The sequence below is a fragment of the Dipodomys spectabilis genome, unplaced genomic scaffold (assembly GCF_019054845.1).
Source record: "Dipodomys spectabilis isolate Male_0828 unplaced genomic scaffold, ASM1905484v1 ptg000024l, whole genome shotgun sequence".
In the NCBI taxonomy this organism is placed as follows: domain Eukaryota; kingdom Metazoa; phylum Chordata; class Mammalia; order Rodentia; family Heteromyidae; genus Dipodomys; species Dipodomys spectabilis.
In genome coordinates this window covers 28,930,205-28,952,154 of record NW_024870701.1, presented here as the reverse complement: position 1 = coordinate 28,952,154, position 21,950 = coordinate 28,930,205, and the positions used below count along the sequence as shown (strand labels likewise).

Below are 21,950 nucleotides of genomic sequence, written 5' to 3'. Positions count from 1 at the left end.
AAAGTAAAATTATTATAATTAATTTTGGCTACTTTTTTTTTTTGGTCAGTCGTGGGGCTTGAACTCTGGGCCTGGACTCTGATCCTGAACTCTTCAGCTCAAGGTTAGCACTTTACCATTTGAGCCACAGCCCACTTCCGGTTTCCTGGTCATTAATTGGAGATAAGAGTCTCATGGACTTTCCTGCTCAGGATGGCTTTGAACCGTGATCCTCAAATCTCAGTCTCTTTAGTAGCTAGGATTACGGCCATGAACCACCAGTACACAGCTTGGCTGTTTTCTTTAAAGCTTACTTCAGGGAAAGATTAAGATAGGCATGAGTCATGTTAACAGCAAAGAAACCAGCCTAAAAGTTGAAATTTATCTAATACAATATGGAAACTTTTATAATTTACATTTAATAGCATTTGGATCTATGGAAAGAACACTGTAAACCTCTTCAAAAATTGAGTACTTTATTTTACCTTCCTTAGTGTGAAATATTTCAGAGTTGATGACTAGTTCTTTTTTCTCTCTCTCTCTTGGGTACATTTCAGTCCAGAAGGAGCTGTATTGTTGTTGATGTTGTAGGAATATTGTATTACTGGTCTAATTTAGGCTTAGTGTAGTTTTCAATACACCATCCCATTAAACCTCCCAGGGACTGGAAACCAAATGAAACAAAGATCTTATCCACTGTGGAACAAAAGAAAAAAAAATCTAACAAAATTTGTTGAAAAGAGAAAAATGAAGTCACTGTTAAACTGTTCTTTTAAACAGTTATTTTTGCTGTTTTTAGGCCAACTTTCTGTAGACTCAGCCTTACATTCATACATACATATGTGTGTGGTGTGTACATGGTGTGTACACATATATACAACTAAATTTACATGCACTGTGTCTTTTTTTATGCTATGTATCATATTGATTGTAAACCCTCAGAAGAAAGGCAGGTTCACAAAAGAGAAAGAAAGTAATAATTTCATGGTGGTTGTTTTACCCATCAGGAGCCCTACTCTTCATGATAACTATTTCATCAGAGATAGAAAGATAAATGAAACTGGTATAAAATTTGCTAGAAGGGATAGTTCCTCAATACACACATGCAGACTTTGATTAGCTAATTTCATATTGACTTTGAAGCAAAGAAAAAAGCAAGGTGAATTCATAAATAGACCATGAACCGTTGTGACTACAGGCTCTAAAGTTCTTGTCATCTTACCTGGCTTAGGGACAATGAGCTGGGCACTGGTTTGAGCATTTCCAGCCTCATTTTCAGCCACACACTGATAAAATCCTTCATCCGATTTTACCACCCCAAGGATTCTTAAGTTGCTTCCTCCCTAAGTACAAAAAAAGAGAGATATTTTAAAAGGAAAACAATGTTCTCCAGAAAATTAAACAGCAGAAGAAGCCACAAAGTAAGTCCTAAGTGTCCTTGTCTCATGGGCAATGCTCTCTGTCACCTGAGAAATGCCATACATTCCTATCCTCTTCTGAAGTCATGGGTATCAATTCAGCTTCATTCTGCAATGAAAATATGATGAAAGAAATACACTTCATCCACAATATCTAAAAGTGCAGCCATAGGAAAAGTCCTTTACCAAGTATCGAAGGAATATATATTAACACCAAAAGAATTCTCAATCCTTCATTTCTTATTTTACCAAAAGGTAGTGTGTGTAGGATAAAAAAAAAAGAAGAAAACAAAACAAAACAAAAACATCCATCTTTGAAATTCTAAAGGACAAGACATTTAGGAGAGATATTTTCTGGAAGAATTTACCCTGAGAATGTCTGGATATCCTTCTAAAATAGCAATTGCTTTGACATATACTCTTGAGGGTTTGAAGTGGAAGTTATGGTGGATATCTTACACCCACACAGTCTTTGTTCTACTGACGGAATGTTTCGTTTTCAGCACTCCACTCTTTTTGTATATAAATTGAGCCACTGTCGTTTTCAAGGATGGATGATAAAATGATCCAGAGATAGCATTTAATTATACCAACTAAGTTTATCTTCCATATTAGTGCAAGAATTAGTTTAGTAAGTGAGACATGTTAAATCACTTCTCCTGAAGTCATTAAGAGATAAATATTACCTCATGGGGAATTCTTAATTGTTTTTAGTGTCTTGTAGTCAATTTTCAGCTGATGTAAAATTCTTAGATTAAGCTGGCTAACTTCTAATTAACAATACTCAGAGAGGTTACTATTGGCCTCAATGTTACCTGTGTGGCCCACAATAGCTCTCAGATTTCTGGAACAATTGAAGGAACACTTTTAAGCACAACTTAATGTGCCTAGGGAACATAGCATATATTTTCTTTCACCTTAAGAAAAGAAACGTTTAAATAGGTTGGATGTAATGACTCATGCTGGGAGAAAGATTATTCAAACTGTAGGGAAAAGAAAAGAAGTGTTGTATTTATCATGTGTCCTTAAGGGTACATATGCAAGCAGCATATATTTTAGGCAAATACAACAATTTTTAAGTTGCCCTGTGGCAGGTCATTTGCAATTTAATGGTCACGGAAACAGCACTACATTTAAAGAAAATAATGGATTGAGGTAGGATTTCAAAAGTTAAATTTCACCCTCTCTTACTGTATCCCCAACCAATTAAATAAATATAACTAAAAGTGAAAAATGGAAATTGATGACAAAAGTGACAAATGTACAGTGGATGGATTTATTCTTTGCAAATGTAGTCTACCCAAATGCATGCCTCAACATGGGAGATTCTGAAAGCCACATTCACCATTTGGCCAAAGGATCCAGCATAACTATGTGGAGAGAGTCTTGAGTCGCCCTCAGACACAGGATGCTGACCCAGGATGTAGGTGTACCGGAGCTTGAACTCAGGACCTGCTCTTGCTTGTCTTTTTTATTCAGAGATGGCACCCTACCTTTTGAACTACTCCTCTGCTTCTAACATTTTTCTAGTTAACTGGAGTCATTGGAGATAAGAGTCTCACAGGGTTATTTTTGCTTGCTTGTTTGTTTTCCCTACCCTGGTTGATTTCAAACCATAATCCTCAGCTTTTAGCCTCCTGAGTAGCTAGGATCACAGGCATAAACTCCAAGCACCCAACTCTGGTCTCATTCCTGACTGGTAGAGCGCTCTTTTGTGACAGCTCTTCTTTGACAAGATGGTGTTTGTTTCCCAAATGGAAGATAGGTAGACCTAAAACCTTTTCTTTTAACTATGCAATTCCTTCGCAATGGAAAAGCACATATAACGCCCTGAGAAATCAGACCTTTCAATGTAAAACTATACATTCAGCGAAGAAAGTCATTTTTCTGCATATCAAAAACAGTAATGATAGACAAAGACCACTTCCTTTGGACCAGGGAAACTCAGTGCATGTAGTAACAGGATACTACAGATATAGAATGTGACTAAAACTTACAGGGAATTACAGGTGCTCTCCTTCAGAGCTTCTAACCTTTCCAACACTGAGAACTGTTAAGCAACTTGAACCCTGGGCCTCCATGGCCTCTTGACCCTGCTATGACCACCATTACTCTCCTTATCTTGAATGCTCTTTTTGGATCAATTGGTAACCTCTGGAAAAAGAAGCCAAAGCCATCTGGGTTTCAAGACTGCCATAATTGTAAGAAACAGGTTATACTGAAAATCAATTAATCTGGGAAACTGTGGCTCATGCTTCTAATCCTAGACACTCAGCAGGCTGAGATCTAAGGATCCTGGTTTGAATCCAGCCGAGGCAGAGAAGTACATGAGACTCTTATCTCCAATTAACTAGCAAAAAGCCAGGAGTGGAGCGCTGGGGTTCAAGCCATAGATACCAGTTTTGAGCAAAAAGCCAAACAACAATGCAAGGCTCTGACTTCAAGCCCCAGTAGTAGAAAAAAAAATTAAAAAAATAAGGAAAAAGTAAAGACAAACAAATATATTGTACTTGGTAAAAATAAAAGAAGAAAATTCTAAATTAATACAATCTGAACTAGATTCTAAACTCTATTCTATGATGTAACAATAGGGATATTTGAAAAAAAATATGGAGCTCTCAAGATCTCTACTTTTACCTTCATTTTTCTAAAGCCTTTATAACATACAGTCTGGACTATTTGAATTCTACCTCAAGAAAGTCATTCAAGTTTTATAGAACAATTCCCTTAACATATCATAAAGTTCATCACCAGGAACCTTCTGCCCAGAAGACAAAAGTAAGTGAGAAAATGCTGAACAATAAATGGGACTGAAAAGCTAGTATGAAAAGAAGAAGAAGAATTACCACTATCTGAAAATAATCGCTAGGAATGACCACATCTCCATTCTTCATCCAGTTCACAGTAGGCACAGGCTTTCCCGAAACGGAACATTCAAACTCAATATCCATGCTCTCATATGCGTAGAGGTTGGAAGGGTGATTTAAAAACCATGGCGGAACTGCAGAGACAGGAGAAAAACAAAAGCCAGTGAGTGGAAATGTGAATGTGCATGCTGACTTCTTCTGCTCTAGGACAGAAAGTATTTATCATTCAAACCATTCCCTAAGACCTGAGCTGGTTAGATGAAAATTACTATTGAACAAGACTCCCCCTCTTCAAATGTATTTTCATCGAATGGAGTGTTTCTACTAGGGAAGAGGGAGAAAATAAACTCTTATGTTTTTGGAAAATAAAAAAGCAATCTTCCGAAGAGCCAAATATTTTGACCTATACACTGAAAAGTACATGTAGCTGTACAAACGCGGCCAATAAGGAAAGAGAGGGATGTTAATAGGACTGAGATAATCAAAAGCATAAGATGAGAAAGCGTAGTGTCCCTGTAATTGTAGGGTTTCTATAATGTTTAATGAGATGGATTTATTCACTATTGAAACTGGGCTGTAGTGATAGGGCAAGAAGAATGCCTGTATGATCTTTATTGTGAATGCATTCCTATTGTCCTAGCAACTCTTGACTGCAGTACATTCCTATACTGTATTACTATTTTCTCAGCATGGTATGTGATATTCCAATTTAATTTAATTTCTCAATTACTTTAACACTAGTTACTCCATAATGGAAATTTGCAACTGAAAAAAAAAATTACAAGTTGAACAAATCTTTTCTTATTTCCAAGGAGTGGGAATTTTCCTTTTTTTGGTGCTGGTACCAGGACTTGAACTCAGGGCCTCTCTGCTCTTGCTTTTTTTTCTCAAGGCTGGTGTTCTGTCACTTGAACTGCTTCTACACGTCTGGATGTTTTGCTGAGTAATTGGAGATAAGAGTCTCATAAACGATTTTGCCTGGGCGGGCTCAAACCACTGCCCTTTGAGCTCAGCCTCCTGAGTCACTAGGATTACAGGTGTGAGTCCACCAGGGCTACTTTTTAGCCTCTTCTGTGAGGAAACTTAAGTAAAGTCCAACTAAAATATTCCTGTAATCTGAGAAGCTAGATCGAATTCATGAGCAATAGTATCCAGGCTCCTATGATGTTACATGGGATTAATGTGAAACTATAGCATAACCCATGGGAAACTGACAGGTATGTTTAGTGGTCATCATCAAAGGTAGTTTGCATTTCTGTCACTGCTAGTATGATGCTCCCTTGTTCAACTAACTATATATTTTTCTCTTTCCAATCATTAGCAGCCAAACGCTGAGGACATGGAAGTGAACATTCTGCCTCCCTCTGATGGTCACAGTCCTTGGACAAAGGAAAAGCAGGGATGACTTCCAGGATTCGGATCCTGCTTCACTCTCTGTCTTCGCCTCCCCATGATTTACAGTCTCAATTTGTAAATATTTAGTTCCCTGGTACTAAATCATTGTTTCAAATTCTTTAATCTTTCATTGAGAGGGTCAAATTGATTTAGATGACGCTGCCAGGATGCATTAATATTCATGCACTAAATTTAGGAAAAGAAATGGGTCTGGGAGGCCTTCTAAACATTGCATGAAGGGATAAAATATGTTTTTTGTTATTATTGATAAAATTATTATCATATTATATATTTTTTTCTGATTCTTTCATCAAGTCCACTGACAATGAACCAAAAGTTTTCTGAAAGGTTGATTTAACGCCTCTGAGGAGATCGATTAGCTGGATCTCTGTGATTCTGCTCTTAGTTTTATCTCAATTTGGGGGCAAATGCTTATTTATTGGCCAACTGCCAGCGTTTCCTGAGAGGCCGACAATGTACAATTTATTAGTCTAAGCACTTTGTATTTATTTTCTCACCACAACTCTCAGAGACAGCATACATTATCCCCATTTTACAAATGCAGAGGTTACATTACAAGGTGTTTACATAAATATCCTCCAAATTACACAGCTTGTAAACTACAGAGCTGGGCAGTCTGACTCCCAGTCTGCATTTGGCAACTACTTTGCTCTTCTTGTAGCTTTTGCATCTTGCCAAATCTGTGGGAATGGGAACTCAGAAATGCTTCTGGAGTCTCAGAAAGGATGGTGATAAAGCTATTAAAACTATTTTTAAGCCAAGGGCCAGTGGCTCACGCCTGTAATTCTAGCTACTCAGGAGGCTAAGATCTGAGAATCGCAGTTAGAAATCAGCCTGGGCAGGAAAGTCCATAATAATTTTAACTCCAATTAATCACAGAAAAAGCTAGAAGTGGCCTCTGGCTCAAGTGGTAGAGCACCAGCCTTGAGTGAAAGAAGCTCAGGGACAGTGCCCAGGCTCAGACTTCAAGCCCAGGACCAGATAAAACAAAAACAAAAACATGTGGTCCAGCCCTGTTTTCCCTTCATTTCTTCTTTTCTGACCACAAAATATCTCCCTGTCTACCCACCCTGATGTCCATTTTCATTAGAAGTTTTGCAATCAGATCAGGTCAGAAGCGATCAAGAATTAGCTTGCAACTTTTAGTAGATCTTGTAAGTAATTTTAGTGGAGACTAAAGTTTAAGTATATATGTTTATGCATATGTCTATATATTTCACATATGTGCATGAGACAGAGATGCTGAAAGCAAATGAGAGAGGGAGAAATGGATGAGGAGGTGAGTATAAATAAGCAGGATCAGGAGTAGAACAGGGGAGAAAAGAAACACTGAAGAAAGAACAGAGAAGAGAAGATTCAAGAACCCCTATGCGTTTCTCCACTCAATACAGGTGTGTCTGATATAAAATTGAGGAAAATGACAATATCTTTGCGTACATAAAGATATGTTACTGAAAACAGAACCGGAAGTGTGGCTTAATTTGTACCCTGTATAGAAAAAAAATAAGGCTCTGAGTTCAAACTCCAGTATTGCCACCCCTACACACACACAAACGTAAAGGCAGGCACCAGGGACTCAGATCTGCAACCCTAGCTTCTCAGGAGAGCACTTGAAGGCCAGCTATGGCAAAGTGCACAAAACTCCTTGTCAACACATAGCTGGATAAAGTTATTCACATGAGTTATCGCAGCTACATAATAGATTGGGAGGACTATACTTCCAAGTCAGTCTTTGCAAAGAGCGCTTCATTAGACTTAATCTCAACATATAAAAATTCTTGGCATGGTAGCAGCTGCCCTTCATCGCAGATGTTGTGGAATGAGTCAAATTAGAAGACTGAGGAGAAGGCAAGACTCTAACTTAAACCTCAAAGCATGGATGTGTAACTTGAGCAAGAGCATAGCTTTGGGTTAAAAAAATGTAACTACCAAAAAATAATAATAACTAAAACAATAGCAAAATAAATCAGAGTGAATCACTAGTGGCAAGCATTATTAAATGTATGTATGTATTCATAAATATATAAACAAATATAGGATACAGGAAAATATCTTTTGAAAGTTGATGTGTAGTCTCTTAATTGTCTTTTTCAATTATCTTCCTGATTTATAACTAGAGTTAACTTTTTGTCAATTCAGTGTCAATATAATGTACTTTACATAATAGGATTTCTTAGAAACAAATTATGGTATTAAATGATTGTTATTTTTTAAATCGTTTCACATAGAGACATTCTATTTCCCCTAATTGGTGTGCTAGGAAACATCTTATTATTCATGATCTCTGAATAAATAATGTAAAGCCAATCACACAGTGGATTCACAAATTGCTTTGTTTTATTGATTATTAAAATATAGTAAGCTATGATCAAGTAAAGGAATAATTCAATTTAAGCACACGATTATAGTTGTAATACCATGAGCTCCATGGATGCTACAATTATTTCCTGCTTACTATTTTATTCATGAATTCTGCCCTGCATTCTGTAATTTTCTCTTATTTCTTAGACTTGAGAATTATCTTAGACTTAGAATTATCTTGGGCACCTGTATTTTCCCAGGTGTCTTGGTGTCTTCATTTCAGTATTGGGCTTTCCAACTTTCACATTATACTAAGCATTAGGTTAAAAAAAAGTCACATTTTTCACTTGCATGGGACAATTTGAATCCTAAGTGAGTCAAAGTCACAGGTTTCCTGAAATATACTCCCTAACTCAGACTGTTTCATCTGTCATCAGCATCCTATGTGGTAAGAATAAGAGTTCCTTATATCTCAGGCTTAAAACAGCATTTAGTCATCAGTATGAGATCAGTAAATAGTTGCTGTTGATTCTCACAAGACATCAATAACATGCATATTTTCACCTCTTACTATGGGAATATTGATGTAATGTGAGTCAGAGAAATTTGAACAATTTCATGGAAATTTTATAGCTATAACCTAATAGGATGAAGGAAACGTCAAAGAAAAATGCATAAAATGTATAAGAAATAGGGTAACATGGTTATTTAGAGACGAGACTGGGTAGGTATTGTTTTAGCATAATTTAAGAAATAATATGCAAGCTTATTCTTAAGACTTTCTCTGAGTGAATGGAATTAAAATTCCTACATGCCTTGGGAAGGGATTGTGAAAAGATATAAAAAATTATAAGCTCCAGTTGGATTAGAGATTAAATAAAAGCTCTTTGGCTTTGCTTCTAAGTAATTCATAGCAGAATTGCTGCCTACTTTCCTAAATTTGCCATGCATATGTAACACACACACACACACACACACACACACACACACACACACACACACACACACAAGCATGATTTAAACAAGAGCACTAGGAACTTTTCTAATTTTATTCTATTTTCTCATCCATTTCATCCTGGAGTGTGAACATATCCACTTAATTTTCCACTTCCTCAAAGCACCTTGGCATATTTGAGGAGGAGCATTCTGTCTTTGGAAACAATGTAATATTTCTCTCATATGTGGAAGCTAGAATTAACTTATAAAAATATAAATAGTTGACGTGGCATGCAAGTGTATGCAAATGTATTAACTGAAATATGGTAGATTCATGGGAGTGCTCAGAATCCAATAAAATAAACACCAGGAAATGAGAACTTGAATAGGAAGTTGGATCAAGGGGAGGGAAGTAGAGGAATGAAGAGAGGAAAAGGGGGGAGGATTAAGTCTTAAAATTCAATGCATATCCTACATAATTAAGAAAATTGAGTAGGGTTGAGAGGGATGAGGGAGAGTATCAAAAGGGCCAAGATCAAGATGTGTTGCATTGATAAATTGCTTTTTTGAATGGCAATTCCTTTGTACCACTACTTAAAGATAATACAGATATATTTAAAAATTTATAGCATGTTGACATAGCTTTTTTCTGTATTCACTTGTGCATTTGTATTATCATAGTACTAATATTAACGTTATGCAATGAGAACCTTGCATGTTACACATTAATGTTACACTTAACTTGCTTCGAATGATTCTGCTTTTCTATAAGAAAGTAAATAAATGGAATTTACCTAAGTTTTAGCTTCCTGTTTGATTTCTGTCTTTTTGTGATGAGGAGATTAGTATCTATGCACGTTACTTTAGGATGGTTACCTAGAATTCAGGTCCTAACTATAATCAATCATTGTACAGAATTGGGATCTTAAATCCTTAAAATAAATTGATTAAAATAACAAGGTAAACACATTTTATTACTATAAAATCTTAATTATGCCAGGTGCCAGGGGTTCACGCCTGTAATCCTTGCTACTCAGGAGGCTGAAATCTGAGCATCGCGGTTAAAAGCCAGCCCGGGCAGGAAACTCTGTGAAAACCAGAAAACCAGACGTGACATTATAGCTCAATTGGTAAAGCGCTAGCCTTGAGCTGAAGAGCTGAGGGACAGTGCACAGGCCCAGAATTCAAGCCCCACGACCAACAACAAAAAAGCCTTAATTATGTCCCTTCCCTTTCAAAATATTGTCAGTGAGCATTCGTTATCCACAGAATAGCGACCACAATTATAGACATATTTAGGAACATACAGTGAGACTAGAACCTTACTTTCTCACATATTTTTCATGGAACTCATCTCTGCCTTCCAAACAAATCCTACCTATTCTAAATAAAGTATTTGGGGGTTAAAGTAAATATTTAGGATGTTATAGATAAATGGACTTAACTTAGAACATGACTTTTATTTATGGCTATCGATATACAGCATTTATTACCATGTTTCTAATTAAATGCTCTGGTCTAGATGATGTTTCTCAGGAGGTAAAAATTCAGCATTTTTTCTAAGAGACAAACCATACCGATTCTATGTGTGACACTGAGTTTCCCATAAAGCTAATTCTACCTTCTTCTGATTCTCTCAGAATCAACTGGTTTGCTCTAGTTTTATATCACTTATTACATATATCAGCTTTCACAGATATAACTATTGATGAACCAGACTAAGTCAGGTTAAGATTTCTAAATAAGAGATCTGAATCATACTCCTTTATTTTTTAAGTATCTGTACATTATATAGTTCCTTTTTTTCTCACTAATGTGGAAGGAATAATTTTACTACTTCAAAAACTATTTAGTTGGCAGCAATATCTTCATGACTAACACAAATGAACAAATTTTTAAGCTTATAAAATCGTTCCATTTATGTAGTCTAATCCTTTTTGACACAGATACAATGTTACAACAATTTAGACAAGATGTTGATTTTAATCATTATCTTTTCCTTTGGATAAAATGACATACAAATAGAATATTCATATTTGCATAAACCTTACTTTTACAGGATCTATTAAGTATGAATAGCACAGAAAAAGATTAATTTTTGAAAAGGGGGCTGAGGGAAAAGGGGAGAATAATCAAACTGACTAATTAGAACAAGAAATATAAAAATTGGAATTTTGTCCTTGAAAGGTTCCCTCAGATCTAGAAAATATTAATAGAGGAGATATTCCTACCAGGTGTAATCTTCAGAATTGTATATTAGTTTTACCTTAGATAATTTACTCTGATTAGATAATCTTTAACATTGGGTAAAAGTTTTCACTGAGTGAACTTTCCTTATAAAAGTTTCCATTTGCTGGGTGCCGGTGGCTCACGCCTGTAATCCTAGCTACTCAGGAGGCTGAGATCTGAGGATTGCGGTTCAAAGCCAGCCTAGGCAGGAAAGTAGACCGTGAGACTCTTATCTCCAATAAACCACCAGGAAACCGGAAGTGGTGCTGTGGCTCAAGAGGTAGAGCGCTTGCCTTGAGCTGAAGAGCTGAGGCACAGCACCCAGGCCCAGAGTTCAAGCCCCACAACACCCCCCACTCCCAACACACACATACACAGTTTCCATTCTATGAGTAATTATTGAAATTCACAGAACAAAATGTCATACATAATTCAGTTCAAAATCTTCACCAACTTGCCTAGAATTATAGACTTCAGTTAATGTCATAAATTCTTCACAAGATTTTAGTATTTTGTATTTCTTCCTAATCCTCCAACTTGGCCTTGAGTCTTTATCAGTTTTACATAACTTACTGTTTCTCTTGCATTTGGGGACTATAAAGTAAATATGAATCCATTTAAAAATACCAAAGTAATACACAAAGTTACTATTTTATTATCTAGACATTGAGACGATCTTATGCATTTTGAAATTACCACAACTCTTTGAAATGACAAATAATGCATTTTTATTAAACCATGCATGACAGTTTAAGTGAACAATGGATAGTACAGATTACTTGTGTACGTAGGCAAAAGAAATATGAAAAAAGAAAATGTTGGCAGGGGAAAAATAAAAATTTGCATGAAATGTTAATGACAGCAAGTTTTCCTAGAGAATAGTGAAAATGCAGCTAGTTTCTTGGAGTTGTGGACCTCTGACTTCCTCTCTCCAGGTTCTTTCAACTTCATTCATTCGTTGTTGAAACAGTGAACATAAACTTACTGTTCTGAAAGTATCTGAAAAGATGAACAACACCACAAAATATCTAGAACCTGTTTGTTGCCCAGTTGGGGTCTAAAACAAACAAGCTTCTTCAAGGGCCCTACAGCAACTGCAACCACAGATAACTTCATGTTCAGGAGCCATTGCTTTATGTGCCATCACATTTGGATGACTACAAAGGCAGCCATCTGGCACTGAGTGTGGTTGTCCTGACGATTTATCACAGGAGGGAAAATATTCTGTGTAAATTTCGGCTTCTGCGTTAAACATTCATCAGCAAAAACCCCAGTTCCGCATAAAAATATTTCTAGTGGACTTTTCAAGTTAGTGATGAAAAATTACACACTCCACAGTATCATTGTACAAAGTCTTGCTGACAAAATAAGTGCGTTCAGCCAATTTAATCTTCAAATGAATAATAACTTCGTTTTTTTCAACCAACCCTCTAACAAACAAAAAATGATGCTATATGATGCATCTTCTGTCCAACCCAGCATTTTCTCCAGGTCTTTTCTTATATGTCGAATTCCTTGAAATCGGCTCAACATTTTCTCTAGGTTACATTTCACTACTATTATACCCATCCCCCATCTCTTGGACTACTTATGGAGAATTACATCTGATTTTTTACGTAAGTATCTCGTATATATGAACAGTTGAGTTGGATTAAATTGGGTTGTATATTTAGATGGTAGGAACATATTATATATGACAAAAGTCCACTTGAGTTATCGTTCCTCTGCCTATTAACATTGTTTCTAAGGTCCATAGTTTTTGAAAATTGTTTTTGGCTATATATGGGTTTTAATGTCTACATTTGTGATTCAAATGGACATCTCAACCTATTCCAACAGAGTAAGAAGTGTGAGTGTGGAATTGGATGATTATAATAACACTGAAATACGAACTACCTTTTGTCTTGATGTGTGTCTAAGGCTGATTGACAATGTGTGCATATAGACATGCATGTATAGGCATGTTTATATACATACATGTGTATAATATCTATATTGAAAGTTATGTAATGGAAGATTTGGTGACTTAATAGCAACTTATCATATTTTGGTACTAGTCTAGATGCAAATTCACTTAGTTAACATTTTAAGGACAGAATTAGGCTTGGCTGGTCTATCACCGCCAAGCACATGACTGGTGCCAAATAAATATTAACAAAAGAACAGGTGCCACAGGCTCTTGTCCTGATAGCTTTTTCTCTCTGGCATGCAGTCTTTCAGTCACTATAGATGAATAGCCACTATATACAAACTAAATGAGAAAAATATTTAAGAAAGTAGAGCTTGCTTTTCTTCTAATGTTAATAGCAACTGTAGCAATAGAATACCAGATGCATGACACACTAAGCTATTCTATCCCTGGCAAAGGCAATAATAGAAGCAAGTAAAAGAAATTAAAACTCAGACTTTTGGGGTTTTATTTTCCATATCTCATTAGTACCATTCATTGTGAGCACAGTACTTTAACAAATTTTTTCTCCTCACCAAACATTCTGTTTTATGTGCCATGGACAGCAAGACCCAATTGATGCTTAACCTTTTCTTTAAAGTCCCTCATATACATTGGGAATTATTTCAGAACTTTCTACACAATTTTCTTTTCTAGACAAATAATCCTATTACCTTTTTTACAGAGTCTGTTATTCTTGTAATCAAGGCTGTTTCTCTCTAAACCCAAACTCAGCTTTCTATTTATCTTTTCAAGTGTGGAACCTATGATCAAATTGGGAGCATGATTCTGTGAAGCTCAAATCTGTTATGAAAATCATGGGAGTATTATGTCAAGAGACTACATCTGGATGTATATGGTTGTTATCTGCATTGCTTTGTTAATATTGGGCTTGGAAACTTGAACCATATGCTATAGAAAGCCTTCAAAGGACACTGGCAACTCACCAACAATGTTGTATATGTGTGTGTGTGTGTGTGTGTGCAATATGTGTGTGCACAAAAATACATAGACATGCACTTATATATATATATATATATTTGTATGTATTCCTAAACATACTTCTATTCTTTTTACTTCTCTGTGAGTATACCTACGTTTGTAATGTAATGTGCACTCAGGGAAAAACAAACATATTAATATATGTTCCATTTATAAAACCTTAACTCTTCCTGATTTTCCATTTGAACTTCAAAGTAACCAAAATACTCCTTAAGGTAGATGTGATATAAAAGTTAAATTGAGTGTGCTATATGACTTCAAAAAATAATACATGTCTAAAAGAAATAATCTGGTTCCTAACATTAGTTAGGAACTAATTATCTAGTTCCTAACATAGTAACAGGAATTTGAGACCTATTATTTCCCCTTAGACAGATATATGCCAGTACGCCTCCTCAGTATTTGAGAGTGAAAGAGGTAGGTATTATAAATGTACAGAAATAACGCTTCATGAATATTTTGTGCCTGATCTTGTTTTGGCTTTCTTGTTTACAGCTGGCATTCTATTTGTGAGCCAAACCTCCAATCCAGAACATACATACATAAAATAAATAAATAAGTAACAAAATAAAAGAAAAAGGACAATGAGAAAGCATAATCAATTACACATACTATATATATATGTAATAATTCTGGATAGTTATTTCTAAGGTAGAAGAAAGATGTTGGATAGTATATAGTTCCCTACTTAGCATTATACCTCAATCCTTACCAACACCCCAAAGCAAAGATTGACATACAATTTTAAACAAGAGCATATGATTTTCTTTCCTGATTGAAGAGTAACTACAATTGCTATCGAGGAGAATATAGGGGACAGAGATGACTGTGACTAAAATGAAGACTTAGGTAGCTAAATAAGTGAGGAGCTGATTGGAAAGTTGATTACAGCTCTACCTCCCATAGTTAGACATAGGAACTAGCACAGGCCAGTGAAGCTGGGTTTCTAAAGGAAGTTGAATATTAGTTCATCTGAACTCATTCCCTTATAATTCCTGCTGTTTACATAGGATTGCCTAAACCTGAACACCCAGCCTCCAAAGCATAGCTCAAACAATCCCAGTAAGGGGATAAATAAGTATAGACTAAACCTCTTCTATATTAGAGCAAATACTATGTTTGGGCAGAAATAGTCAATATAATAAAGATATAAAATATACATGGCACACATGGGAACACAATGCAGACAACATCGTGAAAGAGATGCAGAGAAAGAGGGGTGAGGAGAAGGAGGGAGAAAGGAGAGAAATTTCATGTAAAAACAAAGTAGCAAATATAAGGGTATGAACAGAAGAAAATTCTTCAAATGGCTTCAAACAATAGGTTCAGTTAATAAGAATATAAATTCAATAAAAGCAGAGGCTAAGGACCAGCTGTTGAAAGAATAGAATAAAATGTAGGCAGAGGATGGCAAAGGACATAATTTTCAATATTGAAAAAATGGGAGATCTTTACTAGCTATGCATCAGACCAGGGCTTTGTATCTAAAATATACTCAGAGCTCAAAACACTAAGTCTCCCCAAAATAAAAAGAAACAACAACCCAATTAATAAAGGAACTAATGACTTAACGTGAGACTTCTTTAAAGAAAAAATAAGAATGGCAAATAGACACATGAAGAGATGTTCAACATCTCTGGTCATAAAAGAAATGTAAATCAAAACCACATTGAGGTTCCACCTTCCTCTAGCTAGAATGGTCATTATCAAGAAAATGGACAATAACAGATGCTGGTGGGAATGTGGCCAAAAAGAACACTACCTGCATTGTTGGTGGGAGTGCAAACTCGTTCAACCACTCTGGAAAGCAGTGTGGAGGTTCCTCAAAAGAGTAAACAGAGCTCCTCTATGACCCAGCAATACCACTTCTGGGCATTTACCCAAATGATCACAAACAAGGCCACACTAAAGCTACTAGCACAACTATGTTTATTTACCATATAAGATACAGAATCAACCCAGATGCCCCTCAGTGGAAGAACGGATCAATGTGGTATATATTCACAATGGAATTCTATGCTTCCATCAGAAAGAATAGCATTGCCCCATTCATAAGGAAATGGGAAGACTTGGTAAAAATTATATTAAATGAAGTAAGCCAGACCCAAAAAGCAAATAAATACACATTATAGGAATGAAGGGAAATACTATTCCCATATGCTAATATTCCCATATGAAGACTATGGAACAATGTTCACAAGTATGTTGATATGATTTCAAATTTATTCATTTAAAAAAAATTATTTTGGTGGTATGGACATTTGGCAGGTAAGTACTTTACAAATGAAGATATGCTTCCAGCTTTTTTGCTTTATTTTCCAGAAGGTTCTAGACATCTTGCTAGGACCTGTTATGGACCAGGATATTCCTACCTACAGCCTTTTAGAGATTTTAGACTCATTCCCTTACGACTGGCTTATAAATTCAGATAGTATCTCCCTAAGTTGTTTTGTCCAGGCTGGAACTGTCATCCTTTCCCTATTCATTTCATAAATATTTGGTATTACAGGCATGAGCCACCATGTAAATACAATCTTTTCTATACAAAACACGTTATGTGGTGACAAGAATACAACACTGCTGAATGCCTACTAACTAAACATGAAATTAAGAAAACCACCAAGCAGTGGAAGACAAACCTGGCCATTCATTTGGCTTCACACACACACACACACACACACACACACACACACACACACACACACACACGGGTGCGTATATATACATATAGATATATATATACAGAAATGAACACATAAGAAACAGCTGTGACATTAGAGAATGACAATGCTATAAATCTACATGACATCAAAATAGTACATTAGCCAGCCTGTGAACATGGGAGCTGAGACAGTGCTCTGAGGTTCCCTCTTATCCTCCCTAGCAAGGATCTCTCCAGCTCAAAACTCAAAATTGTAAACTATAACTGATTAAACAATGTTATCATCTATAGCATTTCAACCCCCCTCCCAAATACTTATCACTGCATAGAAGAACACAGGAAATTCTAAGATGTGGGGAAACTCCTAGTTCCTGTGGAATGTTTTCACAAAAAATAATCTTTCCAAAATCTGAATTATTTCTTCAGAAGTCTTGATTTTGTGTGAATTGTATACATATGTATATATATACATATGTATACACATACATACATATATGTGTGTGTGAAAATTATGTGCATGTGTGAAATGTGCACACATTTGTGAAAAAGGTATGTGTAAGCTTCTGTGTCTGAAAGTTTGTGTGTGTTAAAGATGTGTATGGATGTATGCATATGTGAAAAGGACTGGAAACAAGCCAAGGTTTTTCAGCAGTGTTTATGGAAATATGAGTACCTTTCCTTTTATATTTTTCTTATTTTTAATTTTTGTGGAGGTATCTGGGCCTGAATTTAGAGTCTATTGCTCTCACGTGGCTTTGTTCACTTAAGTCTGTACCCTAATACTTGAGCCACACTCAAACTTCAGCATTTTTATTGATTAATTGGCTTTGAACTGCCATCCTCAGATCGCAGCCTCCTGAGTGGCTAGGTATACACATATGAGCCACCAGCCAGTGGATAATTTTGTATTTTAAAAGCTTCCAATGAGTAAAAAATAGTACTAAATAAAAAATGTACCAAGTAAATGTACTCAAGTATATCCTTAAATAGTAAGAGAATCCACTAAAAATTTTAAAAGCTTGCAAAAAATGTTAACACAAGCTACAAATAACAAGTAAATATTTTATCCATCTTTTCTTTTAGCATACTTTTCCACTGGAGCTTGAAAAAGTCTCTGAGAAGCTCTGTTTTTTCTGCTGACTGTACATAAATTTGAGGAAAATTGTGAACAGGCAAAAGCAACAGAAGTTTCTCTCTCTCTCTCTCTCTCTCTCTCTAATATAGTAAGAGGATAATAGAACGGTATGACGTAGAAAAGCCATTGTATGAAGAAAAGGAGAGCCAGGAACTCTCACTCCTATGGACTTTGCCACAGAGCAGATAATGAACACATAGGGAGTAACTTATTACCCTTGGCTTTGGGTTCTTGAAAATGTAAGAAGTTGATTGGGAATCTATGTATTCATGACCAGAACATTAGTCAATCTTGGAAGGAGACAAGGAACTGAATTTTCCTTGACTTGAGTTTCTTACTTTGTAAATAGAGATAGAAGTGGAAACTGTATTTCTAAATTCTAGAACCCCTTCAAGTATCCTTGGGTGTAGGGTGGTCTTTCTCCTCTCCTTCTCAGTTCTTTAAATAGTTTCCTGATTATCTGTCATACTGGTAGATAATAGACCTTCAACACTAGCTAAAGGCTGCATGAGAATATTGTTTTCTGGCAAAACTAAAGTATCTTCAAGCTTGTATTTTTTTTTTCAGTTTTAAAATTCTGTGACTCTACTATACAAGGACATATTGGTGTCCAGTGCTGTAGTGCAGCACAGTTTATATGACATTGATTTAAAAAGAAAGAACAGGGATAATAAAGTCACCACTTTGCTTTTATGTAACCACTAAAACAGTATTTGACTAGCTTTAATGTATTGCTTCAAACAATAAATACCAACCTACACATCTCATAAAAAACAAAGGAAGTAACTCAAAGGCAGGTCAAGGGTAATTAATTCAGCATCTCATTGCAAAACCACAATATTTTCTCACACATGTACACATAATTTATATCTAATTTATAGCTAAGATTATATTGATTATATTCTGCTTTTCAAGCAATCTACTTTTATTTTTTTGCTTGTTTGTCATGGGGCTTAACTCTGGGCCTGGGCTCTGTCCCTGAGCTCTTCAGCTCAAGGTGAACACTCTACCACTTGAGCCGTAGTACCACTTCTGGTTTCCTGGTGGTAAACTGGAGACGTGAGTCTCATAGACTTTCCTGCCTGGGCTAGCTCTGGATGGCAATCCTCAGCTCTGAGACTTCTGAGTAGCCAGGATTACAGGCATGAGCCACCGGTACCTGGTGACAGTCTGCCTTTTTATTCCTGTAGTTTGTTCTCAAGAAATCATGGCTATCTCCCTGAAGATAATACTAGATTTTATGGTGACTTCATGCTTTCAAATATGGATATCAGAAACCATGGTAAAAGTCTGTGTGTGTGTGTGTGTGTGTGTGTGTGTGTGTGTGTGTGTGTGTGTGTGTGTGTGTGTGTGTGTGTGTGTATGGTGTATGAAGCAAGACATGGCCACCTTTATCATTTGGAATGTGCCGACACAGTATAGTTTGAATCTTCTTCCCTGAACACAATATTCTTCACCCCAGAAAACCTCTTTCCCTATACTAATGAATAATGAATACAAGGGATCTGAAGTCAAGCTAAGCAAGAACTACTGTACTATTATTGTCTCTGTATTGCATCTTGCATCGTTTAATATTCAAAAGGCTCACTGGGAAATAGGTAGAAAACAAAAGACAAGGAAAATGTTTTATATAAATTTTACAAAATACTTCCAATACCTTCCCTTATGTATCTGTATGATTACACTAAGCATACGAAGTGGGTTAGGACACTCACCTTCTTCTTACATTGATTCTTACAAAATTAATTGATTCTGATTAGAAAACATGTGCTCCTCAGATACTTCTACAATGTTCTCGGCATATTTCTATACTTGTCATTCATATTTACCTTGTTTCATCCTGCATATACATTTAATTTCCGTTCACATGCCAGACATAGTCATATAAATAAATACAGGTTTTAATTTTATCAATAGCCATGAATATATGGATACAGCTACAAACATCTATATTCTATAGCTACATGTGTCTTTTTATAACTATTGACAGGCCTTTAGCTAAATGTAACATTCTGTTAGTACGTAAATATTTTTTAATTTGGATTCAAAATGCCTTCATTATTAAAAGAAAATAAAACCACTAGGTATAAGTTAAAAGTTGCAAAGGAAGGACTTGTCTTCTGTTGGCTTATTTGTGCTTTTAAAATAAACATGAAATTGGAGTGGAACAGAAATGCAGGCTGCAAGTACCTGGAAGAGAGAAATGAACCTACTCGTTGATTCCTTTACATCACACCATAGTGGGTCTTTAATACATGCTGATTTGATTAACCTGGAGCTATATAGATTGCATATTTTGGGAATGAAGATCTTATTTATTTTGTGCGACATTGCTCATAAATATGTAGAACCCAAACTGTCTGAATTCCAATCAATATTATATCTTTTGCTAAATAATATTTAATAATACTTCCCAAGCAAGATATAAAATATGTTAATGATTAGTACAATTGCTTTATGATTAGAACTGGGCAAGGAACACGTTCATGTTCCTTGCTTTTCGAACTGAAGATGAGAGGACATTATTTTTGCTTTATGCTATAAGCAACAGAAAGGGGGAAATGGTATCAGCACCAAAATTCTCCTCTTTCATATATTTTACCAGCATCTATTTTTTATCTATTTTTATCTCTATTTGTTTACAATGTACCCTAACCATATTCACTACCTCCATTTTTCTTCGTCTTCCTCCCTTCTTAAAACAATTTCAACATTACATAATACTACAAAGTATATAACATCTGTCCTCTCTCCCTTTGTATATCTGCCCTCCCGACTTCCTCTTGATTCTCCTGGGGAACGCATTTTGCATTTGTATCTTTCATTTTTAAAAGGGTAGTAATAAATTTCACCATGGTATTTCACACATGTATCTATTACACTAATTAGATTTACTGTCTTAGTTATTTCCCCTCTTCCACCTTATTATATAAATTTTATTTAACCAAGTGGGTTTGGTCATGCTATCTTGATACTGAAGTGTAATGAATGTATTCTAATATTCTTCACACAGTCTCTCTTTTTAGCTCTCCAGTTTCTCTTATCTCCTAAAATAGTTCCCCAATTACAAACATATTCTCTTCACATATGTATGCGTGATACTGTATATGTTTACAGATAGGTTTATCTTTTAGGGATAGCTTTCTTATAAGTAAACACCTGACCTTTATTCTACTGAATCTAGATTATTTTGTTTAATACAATGGTTTTATTTAATCAATTTACCTACAAGTAATATAATGTCATTCTTTACATGGTAATAATACTTTATTAGGTATATGATCATATATACATACACATTTTCTTACTTTATGAATCAGCTGTAGAACATCTGGGCTCTTTCTGTAACTTCTCTGTTGTGAACAGAGGTGCAATGAACATGAATATGCAGGCACTTCTATTGAATTCTGACTTACATTCCCTTGGCTATATGCCCAAGACAGATATTACAGAATCATATAGATCATATGTTTTTAGTTAAGTGAGAAACCTCCATACTGTTTTCCACAGTGGATTCATTTGTTTATACCCACCATCAGTGTATAAAAAAAACCCTTTATTCTATAACAAAGAAACATAGGTCCCATGGTTTCCCTTATTTGCAATAACTAGTATATGTCTGAGACAAACAGAAAAGATCAGTTAAGTTAATGTTAGGCGAGATTAACCCCAAGATAAGGACTCAAATGTTTTTTTTTTCTTTCTTGCTATTGTTTCTAACATATTTATAAGGTATTTCTTTGTTGCTTTGTATGTCCCTCCCCCACAGTATAACCCCTGTTTTCATTGCATTTGATGTTGATATAATTTGTGGAGGGGAAGGGAAAAAAACAAATTGCTTAACTAGGGATACAGATGGACCCATTGTAACAATGAGATGTACAAGACGTTATGTCAAAAAACGAACTTTACAACTTTGGAGTGGGTTGGTGGGGGGATGGTCATGGGGAAATAGGAAAGGATGGGAAGGGGAAACAAAGGAGGAGGCAGCAATGCTTAACAAGAAATGTACTCATTACCTTGCCCATGTAATTGTAACCCCTCTGTATGGTATTTT

General features: G+C 35.7%; 1 protein-coding gene across 1 annotated transcript in view; it reads right to left on the bottom strand.

Moving 5' to 3' along the window:
- The window catches only part of Dcc (DCC netrin 1 receptor), a 992,977-nt gene that overhangs the window by 375,645 nt on the left and 595,382 nt on the right, over window positions 1-21,950 (bottom strand). The window contains exons 6-7 of the mRNA XM_042675181.1: window positions 4,244-4,398; window positions 1,202-1,322 (exon numbers count right to left, since the gene is read on the bottom strand). Of these exons, the coding sequence (XP_042531115.1) occupies window positions 1,202-1,322; window positions 4,244-4,398 (276 nt within the window). The remainder of the gene's footprint in view (window positions 1-1,201; window positions 1,323-4,243; window positions 4,399-21,950) is intronic.